Genomic DNA, 27,345 nt, shown 5'->3' with positions numbered 1-27,345 from the left:
CAGCTCTCCCCCTCCCCCCAGAAAATTATGTAACGAATACAAAATATATTTGATAATTTACACAAAATATATTTAAGTGTAAATTATCTAGCGGCGCAGATTTTTAAATATTACTACTTTACTTGATTTTTTAACTGCAGGCCAAATATTAATTGAACTTTTAAAAATGCACTAGAACGTTCTAGATTATTTGTCACATACATAGGTATTTCGAATTAACGGTTAAACAAATGAAAATTTTCGAACCACGGTGTAGTTTGAATTGAACAGACAGACCCCTCTGAATGATAATTCCTTCGACGTTTGACTTTGCTTGGAAGGAAGCCCGCATTAGACCGTCATTATTTCAGCGTGCATGTATTTATTTGTGTAATTCGTTTCTAAACTAGACAAATAGTACGATAGCAAAATACTATTAACTAAATGAGTACACTCTGAGAGCCAATTAATAACATTAAATATTAGTATAAATAACGAACCCGAGACGCCAGGAGCCGCGGCCCCGAGCCCCGAAGGCTCCATGGAGCTCTTTTCGCAGACGCACAGACCAAACCGCTCGACGTCAACTTTCAAACTAACTTGTATACAAACAATTTGATTACTGCCCTAACACCGCAACTAACGGCCATATCATATTGCTTAGAAAAATATATTTTGGTCTAAGCATCCATTTTAATACTAAAATGGAATGGAATGAATACTGACAGAAAATAAATAATATTATGTTTAAATATATAAATACTTTTGAAATAATTCAATTGATACAATTTTTGAGAACGTGCGATACTTTCACATTATTTGTAATTTATATGTATATAGCGTCGAATATATTATCATACAAATTAGCCTTGAATGGTTCATATATTGAATTTTAGTTTTCCTTCGATTCACAATAAAAAGCGCCTTGTATAAAGTGAGCAGTGCAAACGAAGTGAACCTCCACAGATAGACTCTACGGTGCCCTGAAATGAAGCAATGTCTAATTTTGGTAATTTTGTGCGTCCAAATTGTTGCTTCTCACGACAGAGGATGCATATATCACTTCGGAATATGTTTGTATATATTTATTTATTTATTATATTTAATTAGATAATTAGTGGCGGGTTTACTCTGCGTTACACATTTCTGGAAAACCATATAAATATACAAATATGCAGAGCTTGGTTCCAAACCTTCCCTCCCTATTACATATAAAATATTTTATAACATATATTTTTATCATTCATAACACATGATAAAGCTTAATTTTGTTAGAAACGTTAAAAAAGCAACTTTGTACCAGGGATGTCCATTTAAATCTTTCCGATGGAGACCCCCTCTCCAACAAATTTTCATTTGGGACAAAATTTAGCTAGTCATTAGTCGATTTTTAATATTTTCATTTCTAAAGATTTAGGTTTTCATATACATACATTTTTCTGGCCAAATTCAATGGGGGGTCCCTGTTTAGAACACACATCAAACATAATAGCAATAGAAACACTCAGTTATTTAGCGTTCATATTGAGATTTTTTGTAACAATAATATGACTTACAATAAGTGAGAAACGAATGAAGCATATCTAAATAGAATTTTGGCCAATAGGAGGGTTCAAAAAACAATGATCCCTTTTCAGAAGTCAAACATCCTTGTCAAAAGCAATAAAAATGTGCCGTTACCGTCGCAGTGGGAAACCTCATTGCCGAGCGTTCTCCCTGCGACGACGCCGACGCGATTTTATTGCTTTTGACGTGGATTTTTACCTTCTATTATCAATATATTATATATATTATAGTTTCCCGAAATACTGAATTTTTTTCCTTATCTTCATTGCCTATTAAATTAATAAATTGTCAATTGTAAAGTTGAGTGAGATAAATAATACACATACCCAGATCCGATATTATTATATTTTTTTAAATTATTTTTAAGGAATGCATCAAATTGAGCTATCCATTCTATACATGTGTTAAATTACATTTTCTATGAGCGTTCCTGAAATGCCAAGTCCAAATTAGCTAATAATTTTACTGTGGCTACGATTCTTATTAAATATATTTTTTTCCATTTCAATTTGTACATTTGTAAACAACGCGTCCGGCGTTTGATAATATTTTCTGAAGTAATCATAAGGGAAAATGATCCTTTCAATGCCCATGCTCCTTTAATTTATCATTAGTTTAGTAGTACTGCGTAAAAATTTTTTACACACATAACAAAAAACCCATTCACTAGTTTCCGGAAAAAAACAATAAAAAATATTCATTGAAATATTTCACGGTATATTATTTAAATAAAATCGATATCTTGTGGAAAATCCAATTGTATCATACTGCTGCCTTTCATATCATCTTTTGGTTGTTTCGAATTTCTTCTATATGTTTTTAATCTGCCGGTTCTTCTTCGATATATTCCTTTTCTCATACATCTTTGTTATTTTTCATACATTGCTCGATATTTATTTTTGATAAAAACGCATTATAATACTTTGTTCATTTAAGCGAGATTTTCTCTATTTCCTTCTGCTTCTTTCGTTTTTTAGCTCATGGTTCGTAAATTTGCTTCATAGCTTAAAATATTAATAAAAATATACCGATCGCTCGTATCCGAATGATTAATCATTCCGTGATATTTTTTGCCAATAACTAATATATTTTTTTTATCTAATTTTAGACAACCTCGCAAAATAATTTAATACTTTTATAATTTATTAATTTAATAAAATTTACACAAATATTATTATGATAAAAAATACCAGGCGCGTACGGTAAGATACATTCCCTTTCGCTCGCTCGCGTGCTATGCGACGAGAGTGAGTGAGAGATAAGTACTTGCGTTACATGCTTTCCGTACGCCCACTTCTTCTCACTCATTCTCATCACTTTACACGCGAACGACCAAAAAAGAACGTATATCACCGTACGCGCCTGAAAAATATACAACTTTGCAAAAAAACCCGCACGTTTTCGCAACTAATGTCGGATTTAGTCGGATTTGGTCATTTGTGAATATGTTGTTTGTGCAAGACAAATTCTCGAGAGAGCTAAGAAAAGGCCATGACGGTAATTTTTGATTAAAGTCAACCTCGTAAATTTTTGTCCAAGGAGGTTAATGGAGGACAAATTGCTGTGATAGCTAAAACAATGTCATTTAAAAAAATGATAAATACCATTCTTGAAAACTTTTTGAGGAGAAATTGATGCCGTGTTGAATAGAATCAAATATTTGCCTCATTTGGAGGAAACGGCGTCCCCATTTGAAGTATTTGGCGTCCTTTTTAGGGCTAATAAATATAATAAAACAGACGTTTCCCCGCCTGTGCATAAATTCGCCAATGTAGATAATTATTATTTATTTTTAAGGTATTGAAGATTGTCCCGAAGGAACGCACTCATATACAAGTAATTGTATCGATTCTACAAAAAGCGAGAGAACTTGCGACGAACCTACAAGTCGAGAAGAGCCAGCGTATTGTGATCTATCGCGCTGCGATTGTGACGAACCCACTGTTAAAAATACTAACACTGGAAAATGCATTTATTATGAAGATTGCCCCAATTATCATCCAGGATATTAATTTTTTTGTAATTGAAAATTGTTTTTTTTTAATTATACTAAATGTATCAAACAAATAATAAAGGCATTCAAAAACATATTTTTTAAATCTTTATTGCGAATATTTTAAAAAAGCTTGCACTAATATTTTTGTCTTATGACCAAATAAAGCCGACTCGTTCTCGGTTGTGTTGGTTAACTTTCGCTGTCAGTTGGTTAATACTAAGGAATTGGAATTATATTATAATGGGACGTATTAATTCAGAAGGTAAAAAAATTGATGTTAAATATGATACTGTTATATTAATATATATTTTTAATGCACCGATAATGAGGTACACTTGAGGCTAACCTCAAAAGTCATATAAACAAAGCTTTAATTTCTTATATAAATAAGGTTTAATATGCATATATATATTAAAAATGAAAAAGGTTTACTTTATTTCGGAAGACGAGTTACTATCAGAATCTGAAAGCGGATCCAGTGATGGAAGTCGAAGTAGGTCTCAGAGTCCAGCTGGATCTCCTAGAGGAAGCTATAGGTATGTTTTTAATTTATTTTTATATATAATCTATAATATACGTATATTTATAATTCCAACAAACTTAAGGTCGCCGAGTGGAAACGCAAGCCCCACTGGATCCAATAGATCTAACGATTCTCAGAACCGATCCAGATCGAACTCACCACAATCGCAAAAATCCAAGTCCGGTTCCAGAGGCTCAGTTCGATCGGGCAGTGCCTCCTCTCATAAATCGAGATCTCAAAGTCCAGGCTCTAGAAAATCCGGTTCCGCCAGTCCAGTCGGAAGTCCAGCCGATAGAGCGTCTAAATCGAGATCGCGATCCGGGTCTCCCAGCGACAGACAGTCGAAATCCAGATCTAGATCAGGTACACCGAAATCTAAATCGCAATCGCCAAAATCGCAAGCCGAAAGCGTGAAATCCAGATCCGGAAGTCCCAAATCTAGATCTCATAGTCCACAGAGCCGATCGCCGAGCCCCAAATCGAGATCGCAAAGTCCCAAATCTCGATCACAGACCCCCAAGTCGAGATCGCCAAGTCAGGCGAGCAAAAGAAGCGATAAATCTAGATCTAGGAGTAGAGAAACGCAAAAGTCCGGCTCTCACAAATCTAGAGCGAGTCCGCCGGCTCACGACAGCAGATCTAATACGCCAGATCTACAGATCGACGACGGACAAAGGTGTGTATTTTGTATTTTAAATAGATTTATCAAGATTTTTAGATGATATGAACGATAATTATAGATCTAGATCGAGATCGAAAAGCTCTAATCGTAGCAGTGGATCTGATAAAAGCGTCGGTAAAAAAATCAAGAAGCGCGCAGTAGTATCGGATTCCGAAGAGAGCGGCGACGATGATAAAAAGGGAGAAAAACGGAAACACGGAGACAGCGGGAGCGATAGTGATACTAAGAAATCCACTAAAAAGAAGCAGAAGAACGTAATTGATTCGGATTCGGATGATAATGTCGATAAAGAAGGGGAGAAAAACGATACGGGTAAGTTCAAGTAGAGAATATATTAACAATTTTCATTGGGGGACGTCGAGGAAGCCGCACTCTGGATGTAATATGTAGATTATATACAAAATATAATAATTTCTAGTTACTGCTGATGCACTTTTCGGTGATGCGTCCGATATAAGTACGGAAGACGAAGGTAAAGAAGACGATGCAGTAAATAAAAAAGCTGCTGACGAAAGAGAAAAGTCAGTTTCACCGAGAAGAGATAGGAGTAGAAGTGTTAGTGAAAAAGGTTCCGATAGAGACGACGACGCTAGGAGATCCGGGAGCGAAGAACGAAGGAGTGGAGATGAAGTAAATATTAGTTTTTAATAATTATTTAATTATGATAGAAATTGGATATATATTATGGACGATTCAAGGATGAACCGCAAGCTGAACCAGAACCTGAAGTAGAACCGGCCGTCGAGACAAGAATTAACGCCGATATACCTAAAATCACTACAGATTTAGGAAAAGAACTACATTTTATTAAACTACCTAATTTCCTCTCCGTTGAAACGAGACCGTTCGATCAAGAAACTTACGAAGACGAAATCGACGAAGAAGAAACGTTAGATGAAGAAGGTAGAGCTAGGTAAGATATTAAATATCGTTGTTAAATAGAGTTCGTATCTTTTTACTGACATCTTTTTTTAAAGGTTAAAGTTAAAAGTGGAAAATACGATGCGATGGCGGACAGATTTTAATAGAGAAGGTGACGAAATCAAAGAATCTAACGCTCGATTCGTCAAGTGGTCTGACGGTAGCATGTCTTTGCATCTCGGTGCTGAAATATTTGACGTGTATAAACAGCCGTTGCATGTTAGTATCGCAAATTATTTGTACATTGATTGGTGTTTTTTTTATGAGTGAATTCCTCTTTTTAGGGAGATTATAATCATCTATTTGTGCGGCAAGGTTCCGGTCTTTTAGGACAAGCTGTATTTCGAACTAAATTAACGTTTAGACCACATTCCACTGAATCGTTTACCCATCGTAAGATGACACTGTCTCTGGCCGATCGATCTCAAAAGACGTCTGGTATTAAAATTTTGTCACAAGTCGGCGTGGATCCTGATCAAGACAGACAATATCAACTTAAGGTATTTATATACTTATACATTTTATTATAATATAAAGCACTAAACTATATTTTAACATACTTTAACATAAATAATTTTATCATAAAAATGTAATTATATATAATTTTTTTGTTTATTTTGTATAATGATGCTTTCCACAAAAAAAATATCTAAAAAGTTTAAAATTACCATAGTATAACAAAAAATAATAAGCTACCACTAAATATTCAAGAATCGCTTAAATATACTATTTTACAAAAAAACAACAACACATTAGAATAATAATGTTGTATTTTATAAAATCTTGTATAATATTTGTATCCTTGGTCAACAATCAATTATTTATAACTACTTGTAATTCATTCTCAGTGGAATGTATTTCTCTGAATCCCGATTGTTGTTCATATAGAATGTTTTGAAAAATTATAAAAACCTTTAATTGTTTGATAGCTACTTCTTCCATTACCTTTTCCATACAAGGCAACATGTTGATTGGTGTCATTTCCTTAACCTTTTTATTATTTTTTATTTTTGTAATATGTATAATAGTAGCAATCTTCAACTTATTAGGTATTTCTCCTATGAATAGTGCTTTATTTCTTAATTAATGTAATTTAGTTCCCAGTATTTCCCATGTTTCTTATTATATTCACATCCAATTCAGTGCTGGTTCCCCTTTTTAATTTACAAACTATGCTGTGAATTTCTTCTAAAGATTTTCATTCTCCAAATTTTATATTAAATATTTCATTATTGTATTATTAAATTATTTCACTATTTTATTAAACTGAGATATTGACTTCACAACCTTTTCTATACTCTCAATGTAGTATGTATTCATTTTGTCTACTATCAAATGATGATTTTTATATATATTTCCATAAATCTCCATATTTATTATATCTTTTCTCTGAATAGGATTAATTAATTTTTGTATCATTCAGATCATTTTATATTTCGTCTATTGACTTTTCACACCATCATTAATGCTCTGACTGTCATATTTGTACATTGTTTGTTTTTATTATTTGAAATATGTTTATTAAATTCATCTCTTTTCTTTAAAACATTTTTAACATCATCATTAAAACACGATTTTGGGTTGAATTGATTTTCTGTTTTAGAATTATATTGACTTTTATTTTACTATCCACAATATTCTTATAAATATTGTTCCATATCATATTAACCCTTAGACTGCCGACCGGTAAATTGTTAATTACTCGCTGTACGCCATGCGTTTTTAGCGATATAATTTTTTGGCTACTTACTCTGTTTAACACATCATTACAGCCAAAATACTCAATTTTTATATTTTAAAATTATATATGTATGATTAACATGGTTTAAACATTCTAATTATTTCAATAAACAAACATTTTTAGTCGTATTGTTGAAAATATGGAGTGAACAAAACTAAATCTATTCGTCGGTCCGCGAGTTGGCTCGCGTACACACACCTACACACACATGTACGCGCGCGGCACTATACAAGCGAACGACAAGCAGGGTCATGCTCACACTGAGACAATTTTAATATATAAATCTGCAACGCATTTTTTCTTCGTCTGACCTACATCCTGTTATAAAAATTTACAAATCGACAACATTTCTTTGATGCATACAAAATCACATATATCGTACACAAAAATAACCCTAATAACCAAACCGTTTGTTTTTGATCAATGGTGTTTGCAATTGGTTGTTGTTGAAGGTTGTCATATTTCTTTATACATAAAAATAATAAATAATAAAACTTGATAGCAAGATACGATGTTACATTTAACTATATATAATAAGATGTATAATTTATAATATATACATATTCTTCTTCTTCTTCCACGGCACTACAACCGGTGATCGGTTTTGGCATTTCCACCTAATTTCTTGTAGGGCTTCTAGATATATCTCGAGTTTTAGTATGTCTTCCGATATTGTTTGCATTTTTCCTGGCTTCCAGCACACATTCCAGCTTCCAAAATTGAAGTCCAATCGTTTATTTAGATTTCGATCGTCTAGGTCATTATGAATCGTGGCGGATTTATTATTTCTTTGTGATTTTTTCATAACTATTTGGATTTATCCACGTTGGTTGGTTTGCTCCATGATAGAAACCCTCCTCCTTTATCCGGGCTTGGGACCGGCAAGAGTGCAACATATCTACACTCCAGGCGGAATATGTAATATATATTACACACACACACACATATATATATACAATAAATAATAAACTTTTCGACCATCGTGACGCATAGGGGTTGCCTGTTAGGTCACGATGGTATTAATTTAATGTAAATAAATAAACCTATTACAAATAAATTATAAAATAATAGAACAAGTAAAATAAAATGATTCTACGACAAGGAATCGTTTTTGTTATTATTATTATTTAATATTTACTAAGAGTTAATATTGATATTTTATTAATTATATCTTATTTATATTTAATAATAAGTATTTATTAGTAATAATTATTATTATTATTTAATTATTACAAACAATAAAAACCAATCACAAAAACAGTTGACAATATTAAAACAGTCGAAATAACGTATAAATATATTCACAAGTATTTACAAATCACAATTATCATTGAAATATTGATGAGATAATTTAATTTCGATTCATAAATTAAAGTATAAAAAAACGAATTTCCGCGATGCGTTTGTGCTAACCCTAAAAGTGGTCTAAAGAAGCACGATCGAAACCGCGCGCGAAATACAAACGACTAAAATTAAGGCGTGACTTTATAATTATATATACCACTGTTTCATCGCAAATTCTATAAATAAAATCACTGAAATCGTTTACTAGGAACTCAAACTGATTTTTAAAACATATATTGCCAACTTTTACCTTTCCGTTTCTTTAAAAAACGAAGGTTTTAACGAGCGCATCATATCATGCGCTTGGCGTTAGACAGTAGATTTAGTTGCGCATCATATCATGCGCTTGGCGTTGAAAGGATTAACATCCATATTGTCTACATACGTCACATTTTTGTAAGTCTATTCTTAATTTGGTAAAATCTTTTTTTTTTTTTTAATATTCTCATTATTTATTTTTTTACCTTAATTACATTACATTTTTCTATATAAATATATACAATAAAATGATCAGTAATTCTTGGAGTTGTTTCCACTGTACATTGTAATCTTTTACTATTGCTAAAAACTAAATCTATTAATGTGCTCGAGTTATTAGTTATCCTTGTATTTTCGTCAACACATTGTCGTAAACCAAATATATTTGCCCAGTATAAAATCCCCACATTTGTTCCAATTAAAATTCCAATCTCCAATCAGAACTCCCTTCTCAAATTTTATTTATGAATTTCAAGAATGAATTTGGATATGTTAAACATAATATGGGATTTTTTTCACGAAATCTTCACCGTGATAGAGCAGTATGTCTAACCTTTATTATTTTTAAACGGTGTATTATAATTTAGATATTTTTTAATAAACAGCATAACACCTCCTATATGTCCGGAATTAGAATCACATCTAATCATATTAAAATCTTCAATAATTCAAATTCTTCAATATCATTTGTGATATATGTTTCTGTTAATCCTAAAAATAGCGGATATTCCTTTTTAACAAGTAATTTTATTTCTTCTTGATGTGTTAAATAATCTTGTGCATTAATCATTATCCCATGTGAAATTAATTTATTTAGTTGCTATATATTGTATTGTATCTTTTGTATATGGAACAATTTCGATCCATCGAATTGTGTTCAACATTTAATTGTTTGCTCTGCAACATGTTTTTATTGCATTGTTTTACTAAATGCTCTTTTGATACACATTATATACATTTATTTTTGTACTTGCATCTTTGCACCTATCCCATTCGATATTTAGTTTTCTGGTATATATGTATATGAATATAAATTAAATATTTTTTTTTTCTCACTGCGAAACTAATCACAAATTTATCTGTTTAGAAAGAGGAACAAGAATTACGTGCGTCGATGCGTGCCAAAGGAACCGGCCGCCCCGCTGCCAGAAGAAATCCCCGATCTTCCGATGCAGCTACTCGAAGAGGCGCAACAACAGCCGGTGATGATGGATCAGACGACGAAGGAGCGATCTCCTTACAAGCGATCAAGAATAAGTACAAACCTGGACAACAACATAAACGTAATCTTGTTCTTCTTAACATCGTAAAAATAATATAACGATCGATTTCAATTGAATGTAATAATTTCAGCTGCCGGTGGACACATTTATTCTTCAGACGAAGAAACTTCGGATGTGGAAGCAGGAAGGGCGAGGCGTTTAGACCGCGCAAAGGCATTGCAAGACTCGGAAGACGAAGGATCAAGATCTGGTGGTGAAACGTCTAAGAAGGGGGGATCTCGATCGCGTAGCGGTTCGAGATCAGGTGGATCGTCACATCACAGCGGATCAGAATCAGATTAATGTTGTATTGCGTTTATTTATAATTGATAAAAATATAAAATTTATATAATTTCATTTAATGCCTTTTGCGACAATCTGATAATTTGACACATTTTTTCGCTTTCTCGTCCCAAACTTTCGGTTTGTCGCAGTCGCATCTCGAGAGGTCGCAAATGGCTCCCATGTTTCTTTCTTTGGGTTCTTGGCATGTTCGTTGGCTCCATGTCGGCGATCGGCAAGCGCTGTGATAAGAATGCGTTCCCACGGGGCACTCTTCTACACCTATATACATACAAATGAGATTAAATTTACTTTAGACATATGCTCATTAAATGTAGAAACTCACATCTTCCTTGGATGTAACGACATCCTCTGTTCGATACTGCGTAGACACTCACAAAGAGCATCGCAGACAACAAAAAGAATAAGAACTTCATCTTAGTTGCTCGCTTGTTTAAATCTGATTCCAGAATGATGTTATGCTTATGGATCCGTATATATATATAGTATAGGCAGCTCAGTAATGCGAATGCATACAATTATTGATGTACTTAAAATCCTGTTTTTCAAGGTCTAGTCTTCTTATGAAGTGTACAAATAATAAAAGTCAATACTTTTTTTATATAATATTAATTTTTTTACCTAAAATTAACTTATATTTATTTTAAATAAAAATGTGACTTGTTTTTTGTATTACATTTATAGTACTAGATTGATATTTTCTATTTGCATAGAAATTGGTGATTATTGCACGTTTTTCTTGTCTTTTCATTATATATACTGTTTCTTCGTTTTATGTTATCTGACCAAAATTCGATTAACAAAATATTTTAGTACAAATCCTCATCTGTGAGAAAATAGCAATCGAAAAATATAAAACATTGTACACCATAGTTTAATTAGGCAACAAATTAATTTAAAATAAAACGGTCAGTTATATAATCAATATAAGTAAGTTTTTATCATTCTTTGTTCGGTCAATATATTACTTTACCGTTTAATCTAAAAACAGACTTAATTAATTAGTAATTGATTAACAATAGAGTATTTATTTAATTAAAAACTGATTATAGACCAAATAAATAGAAAACTAATGGCACATTTTAGTGCTTGTAGTAAAAATCTTGCTGTATATTTTTATCGACAATAACAAATTAAACTGTTAAGATTATTAAATGTGGTTAAAAATATATTGAAGTTTATAAACTTGAATATCATTAGGTCATTCTGTTTTTTAAAATTCGTAGTATAATTAAAAATTATATGTACAATCGTTAAAAACAAACTAAAAGACCAGAAACCCGTTGTAGAAGCAACTTCAATAAAATTCAAAGAATTCAAAAGCTTCACACTATTAGCTTAAAATTTATTTTATAACTGAAAACTGGTTTAATTCTCAGGGGTTTTAATTTTAAAATATTGATTGCAACAATTATTACTAAAAAATATTTATTTCTTTACACTTTAATATATTCAATCAATTATTTGCATTAACATTCCGATAACAAAACACATTGTTTCGTTTGCTCGTTATAAACTGTCGGTTCATCGCAGTCGCACCGAGAAAGGTCACAAATGGCTCCCATGTCCCTGGCTTTGGGTTCTTCGCAAGTTCGTTGGCTCCATGTAGGAGAACGGCAAAAGCTGTGATAAGCGTGAGTACCGACTGGACACTCTTCCACACCTGTAATATTTATAAAATAAAATATATATTTACTCAAATATATTCTTGCTAAATGTAGAAACACTCACATCTTCCCATTATATAACGGCATCCTCTATCCGATGATGCATAGACGCTCACAAAGAGCATCATGGACAACAACAAAATTAGGAACTTCATTTTTAATGTTTGATCGTTCACAGCAGTATACACAATAGCGACAACTTGTTATTATAACTGCTATTTATAATAACTCGGCGGAGATAATTATACTATATTAACTTACACATTAGTACATACATACGTATATGAATATTAAAATGGTTATGTCATTATTTTGCAATCATAAAAATATAAAATAGTATTATTATTAAAATTATATTATACATAATTTGATTCTGATCAATATTGCTTGACCCACCGGTTGTAATTAATATTTAATATACTTAATATTATTACATTTTCATTCCCTAATAATTGCTACTAATGTTGTAGTCATATACATTATGATTTTCTACGAAGAACTGTCATTCAAGTGTCTCATATAATATTTCACAAAATATATTATCAAAAATGCCGTATGTGTCGATTCAGCGTAAGCTCCACTGGATTCGAGTTCAGGCACTAAACCAATGTATTTAAAGTTGGTTTTTATTTTATTTAAAACAAGTTATTTGGCCGCGCAGCGCAATTTTTTTATATTTTACTTATAAACAGCTATGAGAATTTGAATAAATATCGCGACTCATTAAGCTACGCAACATAATCTCTTTAAAAAAGAGTGAATGTTGCTTAAAAAAGAGCTTCCTAATATTGTGTATTCAATGCGCTAATTTATTCACGCTCTACTTCAGATACGCCATAGAAACAAACACTTGTACCCAATGTTTACCAAAAAAGCGATGGAAATAAAAGAGTGATAATAATGATCATTGGCGTGCAATACGTCACTTCGGTGCATGCGCCATCCCTAGACATATTTTAGCATAAAATTAACGAAATATATGTTAATCTTATGTTTGGTGTAATGTTTTAAGAAAAAGTTTGCAATTGATTCAGCCCATAATGGTCGTATGCGTTTCAGAACCACTCGTTTGCTCCTTTATCTAATTTATTCACAGAGCAGATATAGATTAAAACGCTACGCTCAAATGAATAAGTATACGATTATAAAAATACATATTTTAGAGCTATAATATGTTTTTACATAAAACGTCCTCACGGAAAGACCATTTTATCGGTATTGAAGGACCAGCAAAACACTATATTTGAATCCTTTCTTTTGTCTTTCCATGTGCTGTATAACAAATAAGCTTCCACGCGTCCGTACACTACGGACGCAAGGGGTATAAGAAAAAGCGCAAAACTCCCGCTTATGTTAGCCAAAGCATCTAGGCCATAGCACAGGTTTTGCTGAGTATCTCTTAAATAAATCAGAATATAGCATTTGCGATGAAACCTAATTTATACATAGGAGCGTTAAAAACTACTATACCATTTAAAGTTAAAAATGTTTTTCGGGATTTTGTATTATTTAAAAAAAAATATATTCTAAAAATAAAAGCTTCGAAAATATGACGTATCGGCGCTCTGCTGTTTAACAAGGATCTGTCTAAGATCTAGATTATCGTTAAATAAGAACTAAGTACATCACAGTTTCTGCTTCGTGATGTAGAATATATATGTACATGGATTGTGGTGGCAGAAAATGGGGGCAATTACCCATTCGATAAAATAATATTTATACTAAAATATTGTGGCGTTCGAGCAGAGATAAAGATTTTGTATGCACATCGCCAAAGCTGCGATAAGGCGTTGAGGATGCTCGGTTTCGTTATGCGGAGCGCGTGTCACTATAGCAAAGTTTGTCATGGGCTACTTCTTCGGAAACATCGGTTTCTCGAATGATCTTGTTGGCTTTTTTTGATTTACTTGAATCATCGCCGTCAGTATGTGAGCTATAGCAATCTTCCGATTAGTATTTCGCTCATTCTGGAGTACCACATGGTCTAATGTGGGTCCTTTGCTATGTTTCACTTTATTAATGACACACATGCGGAAATTAATAACTCGGATTTGTAAATATACGATGATAACCTGAAAGAGTATTCGCAGAAATTCGGATTCCCTTTCTTTATAAAAAGATCTGGAGTCGCTGTGAAGGTAGTCGATCGACAATCGACTACCTTTCAGCATCGCCAAATGTCACGTTGTCGCCTTTTTAAAATATCCTTGTTTGGGAGCGTACCTAATGCAACAGTGACGGCACGATTTTATTGCTTTTTACGTGGGTTTTTGACTTCTGAGAAGTGATAATTGTTTTTGCACTCTCCTATTGGTCGAAATTCAGTTTAGATTTATTACTTATTATTATAGATTTATTCACGACTCACTTATTGTAAGTCGTGAATACTAGAAAACCGAGCGTTTCCACTGCAACGGCGACGGCACGATTTTCTTGCTTTTGGCGTGGATTCTAAACAGTGTCCCCCTTGAATTTAGCCAGAAAAATACATGTATATGAAAAACTAAATCTTAAGAAATTTAAATATTAAAAAACGACCACTGACTGACGAACTTTAGCCCTTCCCTGATAAAAGCTGAAATGACTTCCCTGTTTTATGTGTGTGAAATATTAAATAAAATTGTTTTAATAATAATCAATTTGGCGGACGGATGGTGACAGGTGGCAATTAGACACAGACTGACCCGCTGCAATAGTATTTTTGCGAAGCGTGAGGTGACAGGTGGCAATTAGACACAGATTGAGCCGCTTCAGTTTATACAAGTGAATGTGCGCGGGGCCCACACTGGTGTGCGAGCCCGCCAGAGTCGACCCGAGAAGAAGAGTGTCCATTACGCCATTAAGTTTTGGTCATAATAAATCTAAATAAATACATATAAAAATAGACCCCCTACAATTTACAATTTATGTTTCATGTTAAAACGATGTGTGATCGGCGGACGAGGCACCTCTCGTCGTGGTCCGCCAAAGAATGTGCTGCCCTCCGCCGCCGTCACGTCAGTGCTACCAGAATGCCGCCTTGTTTTGACCATAATAAATTAACTACGACAATGAATGAAAATGATGGACAGGTTTGTAATTAAAAATAAAAAAGTAAGCGTTTTTAAATAAACTTTGATGAAAACCATATTCGTGGACAAACCTGAGCAATAGAACAAAATGGTGGTCATTATTAACATACAATTTAAAAAACATGTTTAAATTAAAAATATCTCCATGTTATGTAGAAAATTATGTAAAAATGAAATGGAAAAATATTTTAAATAAAAAGTTATTGAAGTTTTAAATAGTAAACATACTTTTTGTCAAACTTTTGATTTTTCAGCAATTTTTATATTGTCTTGATTCGTTAATTATGACGTTAAAAAATCGCGTGCTAGGCGAAACGGGGTACAAAAAGACCCCATTCAAATTTTCATATTTATAAAGGAAATTCTACCAATTCATGTTAGAAAAAAAAATTGCTAAAACTTTGCTCTCAAAAAATAATTAGAAAATATAGCAATATTGCAAAGATTGTCCAAATACTAAAAATTAATTTTAATTGCAATAAATATTATATATAGTAATATTTTTGTTATATGAATGTTGGTTAATTTTATTTAAAGAAAAAAATGGTGTGTTTTGTAAATGTCGATGTTTTACTATGTTATAAATAAAGTCGAGTAAAAATTACCAACATTACGTGAAAATGTAAGATATTTTCTCATACAATGATATATTTTTATTTTCTTAAAAAAACAGAAGTGCATGCATTGGTAATGCATTTTCTTTTATATCTATTTTTGGACATAATCACTTGTTGTTTATATGAAAATAAATAATTCAATGAATAAAATAAATAATATGAATTGCACTTAGAATACCAATATTATATTTGCAGGAAATGCACACAAATTGATGCTCCATCACTTCAATTTATTATCGTAGTTTTCCTCAATGTACCTCAATTATTCGACGTGAATAAAAATTATATGCGAGAACTGAAGATTTTAGAATCTTCACATAGTTTCCGTAACCAAACTGATAAATGCAATCGGTGATCCCGTGACTTGTTTCATTATTACAAAGATAACCGACGTTTAAGTTTAACATATTTATAGCTGTTGATAATGTGACGAAATGGTTATTATTATGTTTATTTTTTACGAATAAAAATACAATTACTCCTCCATCACGTTCGCCAGGCGTTTTCTAAGACCGCAAGCCATTGTCGTAAATAATCGAAGGTCCATTATTGGTTTATTGCCTAACACGCGTGAAAAATTGGCTATGTATCCGAGCAGAATTATACAAAGAGAATAACGAGAACAAATCCCAATAATTTATAATGACCGCATTTTTTTAGTACTTAAACGATAATTAGATCTGCATTATGTTAAAACTATTTTATTACCGATTTAGTAATATCTCAATGTAGCACTTCATTAGAATATATAAATATATATGATATGATGCAGATGTCAATTTTTCAATTATTTAATTATGCACAGAGATCCGGTTACGAATAATCACTTGAGGCTCTCCTTTATTTTTATTTTATATAACTAGTAGTATTACTAATTTAATACCAACAGAAACATCTACAATATATTATATACTATAATAAGTATATAGACATAAATTCAAAAAATCATGAACTATAGAAACTAAACTTAAAAAACATTTTGCCATGTAACGCAAATTTATTTTATCTTAAATTGACATTCTTCGTAAAGAAAACTTATTTTTTGTTAGTGTTACTCATTACCCATTACTAACTGTTTTTTTTTTATATTTATTGCTATCTTTGTAGTGAACTTGAAAACATCAGAAATTTATCAGATAATAATCATAAAATGAGAATGAAAAAAATATTTACGTAGGGCATAGTGTTTCGTAGATAACAGTTTTTTTTATAATTTGATTATATACTTATGTAATTTTAATTGTAGTGTTAATATGGTTTTAGAAAACGAATAACTGTATTTGGCTACGCAGCATAATATTTCTCATAAATTACCATAATAGTTAAGGTTTTATTGGACTAGCAGTAAAAACATATTAGTTACATAGTTAACTATGAATGAAAATCTAATACAGTAATCGACAAACGTCTCCTACATATTTCCTCAATTGTACTGAACAATACTTTTTCTTGCAACAAAGATTTGTATCTATTAATATAGAAAATAAAAATGTAAATTTTAATAATATTTTATAATAATTTATATAAATGTCACTGGTTCGGTGTTTTTAATACTTACTTATATGTATTGTTTGTTTCTGATTGACTTACTACTGATATACCCCGTTATAATGCATTGGGCATACGCCTGTCTCGTCATAAAAAATACATAAAAAAATGCAAACCTGTAAACGTAGCTTTTTACTACTTTTGTATTGATTAATATTAAAAATTATTTAATTATATTTTTATGGTTTAATATGATAAACTATTACACTTAGATAGAAAATACTTTAGTCTTGAACTGCAGATTGCAATAATGTATTTTTAATATAATAATAAAAATAAACATAAAATCGGTACAAAAAAAAATATTTTTCAGCCAAAACTATTATTTTTGTTATTATAAAACTTTTTTTTAGTTAGCTTTTTATTGGTTCAGCCGAGCAGTCGCTTTAAATTTCCATGAGAGCTTCGAGTCAACTACAGCAGACTATCACGGCAACGAACGGCACAACATATATACCTTAGAAGTCCAGAGAGAAGCCGCCACCACCACTTTGAAAGTCAGATCTGGTTCAGTCAATCAGTCATTGTGAATCTCCAAGACTCGATCTTCGAGACAACTTGAAGATTACTACGACGCAGCACCACGGTATGTTCTATATCATATCGAAGCGGTATCATCTGTCTATTTTGGCGCTAGCGAGTTCAGGTTGAACTTGTATTTTCCCAGTTGGAAGCGAAGTGTAAGTGATTTTTTTATGGCAGCGTAACGGCATTAATATGATCTCTTTGACTCTTAAGCCAATTTGGATGATTTAGAGCGCAAATGGGATTTATGCATCTTTTAAACAAAGCTGTGAAGTCGTTTTAAAATTAACAATTTTCAAATAATAAAATAATCATTAAGCATTAAAAATTGCTACGTTTACTAGCTGCTAAGATTTATTTTCAAAATTTATACATATTTTTTTCAATGTCATTTTTAAAAATCTTATTTATTTGCGATACATTAAAAATATTTATTTAAGAAAAGAGTTGATCCATTTTTTGCGAATAATTCCGACTTCACAGTGCTGCTTTTAAAATACTTATTAGACAAGTGTTTTTATCTTGGGTTGCATAAATCCTGCAACAAATAAATGTGTATTTTTTATTAGTCTTAAAAACAGTATCTCACTGGTGTTTGGGGGTAACTTATATTTTTAAAAGAGCGCACATTCTTTCGTTATATGTGCCGTTCACAATATATCCCGTTTTGCCGTTAATCGGCAGGGATATACATCACTAGGTTCTTTATAGTAATTGATATTACAAGCAGAGCGTGCAGCGTAATAAAAAATTATAAAAAATAACTAATAGTCTAAAAATTTCAAAGTAAAAATCGATTGGTTCATCTTATGAATAACCCGATCATAATTCATTCATCGGGTGGCTTTGTTGGTTTTTTATAACTATCTGCATTTGGAAATTACACGTGTTTTAAAAATACAATAGCTACACTTACCGATGTTACTAAACTTTTAATATAAAAGCGTTGGTCAAAGTATATTCAAACCGAAATATTGTTACACACACGCTGTTAAAATGTTGGTTTTACTGCAGAAAAATGCTGTAGTAGAATAATATATGATGATATAATCTTTGCTATATTATTAAAAAAGCATATGCGTTATGCTGATCAAAAAAAATATATAAAATTCACGTCAAAAGCAATAAAATTGTGCCGTCACAGACGCAGAAAGCGCAAAAAACAATTATCCCTTCTCAGAAGTAAATAATCGCTCGTTCCCACTGCGACGGCGACGGCACGGTTTTATTGCTTTTGACGTGGATTTTTGACTTCTGAGAAGGGATGATTGTTTTTTGCGTCCTCCTATTGTTCAAAATTCAGTTTAGATATGCTTCATTCGATTCCTTTGTAATATTTAATATAAACGCTAGATAACCGGGCGTTCCCACTGCGACGGCGACGGCACGATTTTATTGCTTTTGACGTGAATTATAATGAAGAACTCCCTTAAATATGACCAGAAATACTATAAATCTTAATGAAATCGAAATACATAAAAAATGAAACTTTTGACTTCTCTGATTGCTCATTTAAATTGTTCTTATAATAAAAGTATTATATGTATATTAAATTATAGGTTAATAGTCGCAATCGACACTTTACTGAACAATTAATATATAAGTACTGACCATTTAATTTGTTACGTAATTTTATCTAAATATTTTATTATTTTTCTTTTACTTAAAAAATATTAAAAATATTTTTATTTACTTTCATGGTGATTTTTATACTTATAATTTTATATTTAATAACTTAGTTTATGATAAAAAATCTAACGATTCAAATGAAATCAGCGTGTAATTTTACAATGAACCAAAGTATGTACCTTCTCTTTTTTATAGCTCACGATATTTCGGGGCCTATGTGCCTTGCATCGCTTGCTGGCCAGCCCTGCCTAGACAAAGTAGACTGATTTGAAATTTTATTTATTTTTTACATGTCTACGTTGGCAGTATAATGTTTTGTCCAATGAAAAGATATTTCTTAATAACACATACCTTGCAGTTTCTCAATTTCGTTCAACCGTGCTTTAAATTTACAAGTTGCGAAAAATGACACTTGTCAATGACGCCGATGATGGAAAACATTAATATAAAAAGATGTGGACCGCTGTAGAAAATCAGTTCAGTTCAATTCACCAACAGATAACAAGCAAAATGGTATTCCTCAAAGGATTCTTATTCATGGTAGTTGTGGCCCTTTGCCAAGGCGGAGTGCATCACAAAGTGGAGAAGATGTACATGACCAGAACCATGAGATCAGATCTGGCTCCTGAAGCTTCAGGATACATATATCGCAGCGACAGCAACGGTCCTAGTAGCTATATCCATCTGGGACCTGGAGCGATCAATCAACATTTAAGCACTTACCCTCAACAGGCAGCTCCTTTGGTGCATCCTCAAACTTTTGCCTCTTACGGATATGCACCAGTACAACAAAAATATGAAGATGCTGGTAAAGCGTACGTAGCTCCGAGTGTTTCATCTTACGCTCAACATGCTTATGCACCAGCTCCTGTCGTCCAAGAAGTCCAGCAATACGACGAATCTGGTGACGATGAAGATGAAAATGAAGACGAAGAGGGCGAAGAAGAACAATACGTACAGCAAGCTCCTGTTTCTGCCCACCATGGATTCATAAACGGAGGTGGAAAAGTCAACAACGCCGAAAGTCACTCAGCTCATGGAGGAAAGGGAGATAAGGGATACAAATCTGTCAGCTCCTTCAATCACGGATCGGTAGGCCAGCATAATAAAGATGGACATAAAGGATATTACAACGATGCATCCGGACACAAATCTGGTCATTCTGATGGTGCTAAGCATTACGCTCAAAATCACGAAGCAGCTCAAGGACACAAAGGTGGAAGCTTCTCTGAAAATAAAGGACATAAGAAAGGACACAAGACTACCGGATTCCACAACGTTTATCACAAAGATGAGTACAAGAAGGAGCATAAGTTCTACGACGACGTTCACAATAATGGACACTTTGATAAGAACGGTGCTTTCGATGCTAATCATCATTCGGCTCAAGGTGGTCATGCTCAGGGTGCCAAGCACGATTCTGCCTACCACAACGATAGCTTTGGCAAAAAAGGATTTGCGGATAAGGGACAAGTGTCTGAGAGCGAAAAGGGACACGCCAACAAAGCTGGAGAGGAAGGATATTACAACAACTATAAGGACTACGCCAACAAGGGTGGAAACACGCATGGAAAAGAGTACCGATATGCTGATAAGCATTAAGCATCTGATTTATTAAATACCATTTTATTGTTATCGTTGAAAAGCTCGTTTTGTTTGTATAATTTTTTCTTGAGTTGTTGTATTGGTTAATAGATTATTTAATTAATTATGAAATATAAAGCTACACATATTTAATTACTCTTTTTCTGTGATACCTTTTTAATTCAACACATTATTTTTCAGAGCTGGCAATTGAAGATATTATTTAAAGAGCAACCATAGTCATATTCACAAGAAAATATGTATTAAATATAAACATTGAATATTGAAAAATAATAAATTAATAAAATAAATAAAAAAATTATATTACTAAATAGTTTTTACATTGCCAGTTTTTTTTAAAATCTATATCTGTACAATACCTGCATACATAAATACAAATACTAATTAAAAAAAAAAAATAGAAAAAAAAATATATTGAAAGCATCAGAAAATTATTATTGTATAGCATAAATCTCATCATTCGAGACATATTCACTATCTATTTCAATATATTCTACTATATTATTGTCTGATGGTAAATTTTCATAAAAAATGCATTGGCAGGATCCTGAAGGTATTATGTTAAGCTTAACACATTGCCTACCGGGCAATATTACTAAAAATGCAGCCCTGCGGGCCGGTCTTATCTGAGAAATTAGAACTTAAAACTTGTCTTTTTAAAACCATCATAACTTTTTATTTAGTAAACATTTTAACGTTAAATTTAAAATACAGTTTCGTAATGATCGTTTTTTATATTCATAATGGTAAAATCAGTAAACGTCAAACTGTGGATCGCGTACCAAAAAAATAAAAAATAAATTTATGTTTAGAATCTCTACACCACATATTTAAAATTAAAAACGATACAGATTATGATAAAATGATGATGAAATACTTTTACTTATTTTTAAAACAACAAATATCAAACTTTGTGACCTCTACAATTATTTCTTTATTTTAACACTTTACGGTCGATTTACGCGGTGATATCCGCACGACCGTTCAATTTTAATACTGTTGACAGCGAAAATATTTCGATACATCGTTACATGTTTTGAAACCAGTTTCTCATGCATAATATCAATAACAATAATCTACTTCAGTGACTATCAACCTGTGGTATGCGTAGGTCCAAGTATTAGCGGCAAAACTCATATTAGAGATTAATGAATACGTTAAGTAATAAAAAAACAGGGACGTCATTTAATTAAATATTAAGAATCTTAATGAAATAGAAATGTAAAAAACAGGAAATGACGTCCCTGATTCTAAATCAAAAATTCTCGGGTTATCCCTCATATAAAATCTAAAAAAACAGTCTCGAATCTAACCCGAATTTTTTTTTTAAATATGTCATTTTAATGAAATTATATCGAATTACATTTTCACCGGTAGATATATATATATATATATATATATATATATATATATATATATATATATATATATATATATATATATATATATATATATATATATTTATATTTTTATTAGTGAAAATGTAATTTATCTGGCAGGTGCTAGTAAAATTATATGATTTAAACATTTCCATATGTAGTAATATATATATATTTACATACTTATTATTATTTATTTAAATGCGATGTATAAATGTTACATTTTTCAGTGAAGTTATATTTTCACTAGTGAAGTCCAAATACATTTTTACCAGTAGATATATATTTCTACGAATGAAAGTATAATTTATTTGATAAGTGCTAGTGAAATTATGTATATGCTGCACTAAATTATCAATGAACTCAATTTGCCAGTTGCAAAACCTCCATTTTCTGTTCAAACTCAAACCTAGACTAATGAAAAATCTAAAACTAATTTTTGGTTTAGAGCTTTTATTGGGTCAAGTTTAAAATATTTCTCTTAGGGGAGAATAAGCGGAAGAAGAAGTACAGACGATTTTATTGCTTTTGATCTGAATTTTTGACTTCTGAGAAGTGATAATTGTTTTTGCATCTTTCTATTGACCAAAATTCGGGTTCAATCTACTTTGACCAATACTCTCATATAAGAAGTCCCCAGATATATCGGTAATGCTAAATATCATATTTTTAAAACATAGTAAAACATCCAAGCATAAAATCAAACATACAATGAGAGATGAATTGGCTTAGTTTATATTTTGAACTTGACCTAATGAAAGTTCTATAATTAGTTTTGGAACTTTTATTGGGTTAGGTTTGGTTTAGAACAGCAAATGTACGTATCGCAACTGTCAATTTGAGTTTCGTATATATTTTATAGCAGCATATTATCACCTATTAGTTAAATTATATATTCGTGTAGAAATATGTATCTACTAGTGAAAATGTATTCCGAAGTAATTTTATTGAAATGTCATATTTTAAAATATATTTTCGGGATAGATTCGAGACTGTTTTTTTTTTTAGATTTTCTTTTATGGATAACCTGAGAATTTCTGGTTTAGAATCAGGGACCTCATTTAAACTTTTTTTAATATTTCTATTTCAATAAGATACATAATATTTAAATGGCATTTTTTCGGCCAAACCCGCCCCCCCCCCAAATTACGTCACTGCTGGTATTGTACAAATAATAATATTGGGAATTATTTTATATTATATAGGAACTGTATGGGTAAAATATTTTTAATTTCAATATTTGTATCATATATTGATCGAATCTCGTTCTCATTCAAGTCACGAAAAAAACACATGAAACTGAATGTATTATTTATTTATTATTTATTATTATTCATGTATTATTTATATATTTATTATTATTTCGCATCAAAAAAATATAATCTGTATAATAATAATATAATGTTTGCTGTGAAAGTACTTCCTAGAAAGTGTGTGCTTTTGAAGGCAATGTTCCGCTCCTTTTATTTATTGTATATATAAAAAAAGGCTGAAGGAACTTATATATGAAATACATCTAGTTCAGAATCGTTATTTAAGGTGGATTTTTACTTTTTTTATTAATATATTCTTGCTATGATTTTTTCCAGAGTCTTTAAATTTGGTCTAGCTATTACTACGAATGAATGAAAAATAACAAGTTGACCAAATAGCATCATTACAAGTGAAAAACGACTAATTTACTAATGGAAGATTCTGCATACACCGATTAAATTAGAGCTAAAATTTATGTAAATTGATTGAAACCAATTTAAAAGAGTAAGCTATTCCACGTATGGGTAACAATAACAGTTAACTATTTATATATATATATATATATATATATATATATATATATATATATATATATATATATATATATATATATATATATATATATATATATATATATATATATATATATATATATATATATATATATATATATATATACATACATACACTGAGTTATTATATTTCTGTGTCAAAAAATGCACAGTGTAATTAAAAAGGGTATGTGGATCCCATCCTTGAAATATTGTAATTGTGAAATTGAGCAAATATCACTATAGCCACCTTGACACTATACAAAGCGTAAAATTACATTAATTTTGAGTCAGACAGATTTCGTAACTTATTCGGTCCGACTCCCCCACGGTGTCCACCCCGTGACAAATACTGACATTGGTCACGGAACAACAGACAACGAAAGCCGACGAACTTTTGCGAAATCGGCGACCTTATTGTGCTTGTCCGACGACCTACGTCGGCCGCCCTAAAAAACACCTATTCAACCTTGTCCCCTCCTAAGAACATCCGAGAATTCCAAATTAAATCCAATATAAAACCATAGCCAAATATGCAAAAGATCAGTTACACAACAGCAATGGCTAGCTTCAAGTATCTTGTGCTTTGTGCTCTGATGAGATATACCTCGACTCTACCCATATATCCATCAGAATACGATCTGGATCATGATATAGCTTTATCGGGATATGGTGACTACCACGATCTAGACAAGCATTCTCTCGAAGGATACGCCGGAGATTCGGGATACAAAGGATACGATAATTACAATAAGGAGGTTCTGGGAAGTCACGCTCTCAAGGGTGATAGAGGATACTACGGCGATCATGGAGATCATAAATCAGGACATTTTGATCAATCCTCTTATTATGGCGATAAAAATAAAGCTATAAAAGCATCGCATGGAGGAGATTATCATACGAGCAATTCTTATGACAAAGGTTCCAAAACCACCGGGTTCCACAATGTTCACCATAAAGAGGAATACAAGAAGAATAAGAAATTCTACGATGAAAAGAATCAGAGCGGTCATTATAGAAGATATGGTGATTTTGGTGCCACTCTTCTTGCTGCAGCTGGAGATTCAAGAAACGGACATCGCTACGACTCCGGTTATAGAAACGCTGACTACGGAAAAGATGGTTTCTACGATAAAGGATCCTTATACCGCGGTGTTGGAAAATACGGATCTGGCGATGGACATTTGGGATATTATGGAAGTTCTTCTAATTTCAGAAAAGTCAGTGAATCTGATAATGGTCATCAACATGGTTATTAATAATATATGTAAAACAATTTTAGTTAATTATAGTAATCCAAAGTTGAATTATTTATAAAAGCACGATACTTTAAAGCGATAAAAATATATGCATAACAATAATGTATAACATAAACATGTTTATAATATTAAACAGTTATATCTAAAAATACTGACATCTGCAAATTGACCTCATAAAGAATAAGTTAATTGGTATAATGACAATAACAATGATATAAAAACATATTATTTTTCAAACTATGTGCATTATTTTTGATCTTTGGTAAAAAAACTGTTGAAATTTCTAATACTATAGCTGAACCATTCTATAATATTTCTGTTCGATTTTGAAAAGTATTTAAGCAAAAGTGACCAGAATTTGCTGCGGATAGCTAAAAAGAGGTCATATTGATTATTTTTGTTCAAAAGCAATCTCCGATTTTTTTTAAGAAGATAAATGACAAGAAATTGCTACGGAAGCTTACAAAAAAATCCATTTCAGATTTTGTTTTTTCGAAAAGGACAAAGGAGACGTCTGGGTACATTATTTAAACATATGTAATGAAAGGCGTACATAACATAATGACAAATATTATCATCTACTTTTGTGATGCAATAAGATTTAATGTAAATAAATGTATGTCCTACCTTATTTTACTTATTAATAAAACGTAAAAAACTAATTTTCGATAGTATAAAAAATATAAATGTCAAAATAATTTATTTATATAACATATTCTTACCGAAAATTAAATTTCTGGCTTCCATATGTAAGTAATCTGTGTTAAGTGCATATATAATATTAATAGCCCACTAAAATGTATCTTCTTGTATTAGAATTATTAATTTGTTATTTAATTTATACATTAAAACGATCATTAACCAATTTTAATATTTTTTTCTTGCAAATTATTAAAAATTATCACTGTATTCCTTAGCGTTTATTTTAGCGCTCTACTCTTTAAAAAACGCTAATAAAGTTAATGCTGTATAGCAATTTAAAATTATATTTAAATTTACGCAAAAAATAAATTTAATAGTTAAATATGTGAGGTTATTTAATTTTAGCGCCTTGAATTTATTGAGAGCTAAAAAACGCTAAATGAACTGTATATATGTACAATATATGTACAAAAATAAACTATTTCTCAATTAAATGTCGCACAATTGTTTTATTTCAACCCAGTTGCAAGAAAGTGATATTTTTTAGTGATAATTTTGCCTGGGGCGCCAAAAAACTTAGGGCCGGCCCTGGGCAAGCAATGGAATTGCTTGGTTAGACGGGCGGGCTAGATGCTCACACAACGAGAAACAATGCAACACTGCGCAGCGCGTGGGTCGCGTACGCCGACGAAAACCGAGACAAATTTTTCGCGGAAAAAATCGACGAAAACAGAAACCGACGATAACCGAAGTCAACGAAAACCGAGGTACCACTGTATTTTTATGTATACAGGACTATATCACATGGAATCTTAAGCTTTTGATTAATGAGTTAATTTTTTCTATACACATCCTATTAGTGAGTTGATATTTCAATTTTTTTCGTCTGTTTTTTTATAATTTAACAAAATCGGTGGTTCGTGACATTTTATTCTTTGACAATTATCAAAATCACATTTAATCTTTTAAGTAACAATAATTTATTGTGGACTGAACATTTATTGATTTAAATAAGGCAACATG

The 27,345-nt window shown here is 31.5% G+C and overlaps 7 protein-coding genes across 10 annotated transcripts in view; 4 read left to right on the top strand and 3 right to left on the bottom strand.

Annotated features, from left to right (window-relative positions):
• pyd (zonula occludens-like protein polychaetoid) overlaps positions 1 to 584 on the bottom strand; it is a 72,641-nt gene extending 72,057 nt beyond the window's left edge. For 2 of the 3 annotated variants that reach the window (XM_088183576.1, XM_088183577.1), the window contains exon 1: positions 480 to 584. In XM_088183576.1, coding sequence (XP_088039702.1) covers positions 480 to 522 — 43 coding nt within the window. In that variant the 5' untranslated portion in view covers positions 523 to 584. Of the gene's footprint in view, positions 1 to 246; positions 357 to 479 lie in introns of those variants that run through there. The other variant, XM_088183572.1, reaches the window with a different exon arrangement.
• Positions 585 to 905: 321 nt separating this feature from the next.
• On the top strand, positions 906 to 3,633 carry LOC148236290 (uncharacterized). The gene is made up of 2 exons (XM_088182298.1): positions 906 to 1,052; positions 3,343 to 3,633. Exons 1-2 carry the CDS (start codon positions 968 to 970, stop codon positions 3,555 to 3,557), a joined length of 300 nt encoding a protein of 99 aa, XP_088038424.1. The 5' UTR covers positions 906 to 967; the 3' UTR covers positions 3,558 to 3,633.
• A 55-nt stretch (positions 3,634 to 3,688) lies between these two features.
• On the top strand, positions 3,689 to 10,628 carry Atu (Another transcription unit). Its single transcript, XM_088182295.1, has 10 exons — positions 3,689 to 3,803; positions 3,987 to 4,077; positions 4,147 to 4,740; positions 4,805 to 5,058; positions 5,165 to 5,376; positions 5,445 to 5,659; positions 5,724 to 5,886; positions 5,952 to 6,167; positions 10,098 to 10,293; positions 10,364 to 10,628. The coding sequence occupies exons 1-10, from the start codon at positions 3,782 to 3,784 to the stop codon at positions 10,573 to 10,575; spliced, it is 2,175 nt and encodes a 724-aa protein (XP_088038421.1). The 5' UTR covers positions 3,689 to 3,781; the 3' UTR covers positions 10,576 to 10,628.
• Positions 10,567 to 11,056, bottom strand: LOC148236288 (uncharacterized). The gene is made up of 2 exons (XM_088182299.1): positions 10,901 to 11,056; positions 10,567 to 10,836 (listed from the first exon to the last, which is right to left on the bottom strand). The coding sequence occupies exons 1-2, from the start codon at positions 10,989 to 10,991 to the stop codon at positions 10,631 to 10,633; spliced, it is 297 nt and encodes a 98-aa protein (XP_088038425.1). The 5' UTR covers positions 10,992 to 11,056; the 3' UTR covers positions 10,567 to 10,630.
• Positions 11,057 to 11,986: 930 nt separating this feature from the next.
• On the bottom strand, positions 11,987 to 12,464 carry LOC148236287 (uncharacterized). The gene is made up of 2 exons (XM_088182300.1): positions 12,307 to 12,464; positions 11,987 to 12,238 (listed from the first exon to the last, which is right to left on the bottom strand). Exons 1-2 carry the CDS (start codon positions 12,395 to 12,397, stop codon positions 12,045 to 12,047), a joined length of 285 nt encoding a protein of 94 aa, XP_088038426.1. The 5' UTR covers positions 12,398 to 12,464; the 3' UTR covers positions 11,987 to 12,044.
• A 3,927-nt stretch (positions 12,465 to 16,391) lies between these two features.
• Positions 16,392 to 21,369, top strand: LOC148236286 (uncharacterized). Of its 2 annotated transcripts, none has more exons than XM_088182297.1 (3): positions 16,392 to 16,471; positions 17,832 to 18,158; positions 20,131 to 21,369. In XM_088182297.1, the coding sequence occupies exon 3, from the start codon at positions 20,143 to 20,145 to the stop codon at positions 21,232 to 21,234; it is 1,092 nt and encodes a 363-aa protein (XP_088038423.1). In that variant the 5' UTR covers positions 16,392 to 16,471; positions 17,832 to 18,158; positions 20,131 to 20,142; the 3' UTR covers positions 21,235 to 21,369. The 2 variants fall into 2 exon arrangements, with proteins under 2 accessions (XP_088038423.1, XP_088038422.1); XM_088182296.1 differs by having other exon boundaries at positions 16,419 to 16,471; positions 17,832 to 18,064; positions 19,991 to 21,369.
• Positions 21,370 to 24,617: 3,248 nt separating this feature from the next.
• On the top strand, positions 24,618 to 26,309 carry LOC148236285 (uncharacterized). The gene has a single exon (XM_088182532.1). The coding sequence runs from the start codon at positions 24,955 to 24,957 to the stop codon at positions 25,678 to 25,680; it is 726 nt and encodes a 241-aa protein (XP_088038658.1). The 5' UTR covers positions 24,618 to 24,954; the 3' UTR covers positions 25,681 to 26,309.
• Positions 26,310 to 27,345: the final 1,036 nt, after the last annotated feature.

The sequence above is a fragment of the Plectrocnemia conspersa genome, unplaced genomic scaffold (assembly GCF_051122295.1).
Source record: "Plectrocnemia conspersa isolate PC_06_02 unplaced genomic scaffold, ASM5112229v1 ptg000003l, whole genome shotgun sequence".
Taxonomy (NCBI): domain Eukaryota; kingdom Metazoa; phylum Arthropoda; class Insecta; order Trichoptera; family Polycentropodidae; genus Plectrocnemia; species Plectrocnemia conspersa.
This window is presented reverse-complemented; position numbering and strand designations above follow the sequence as displayed.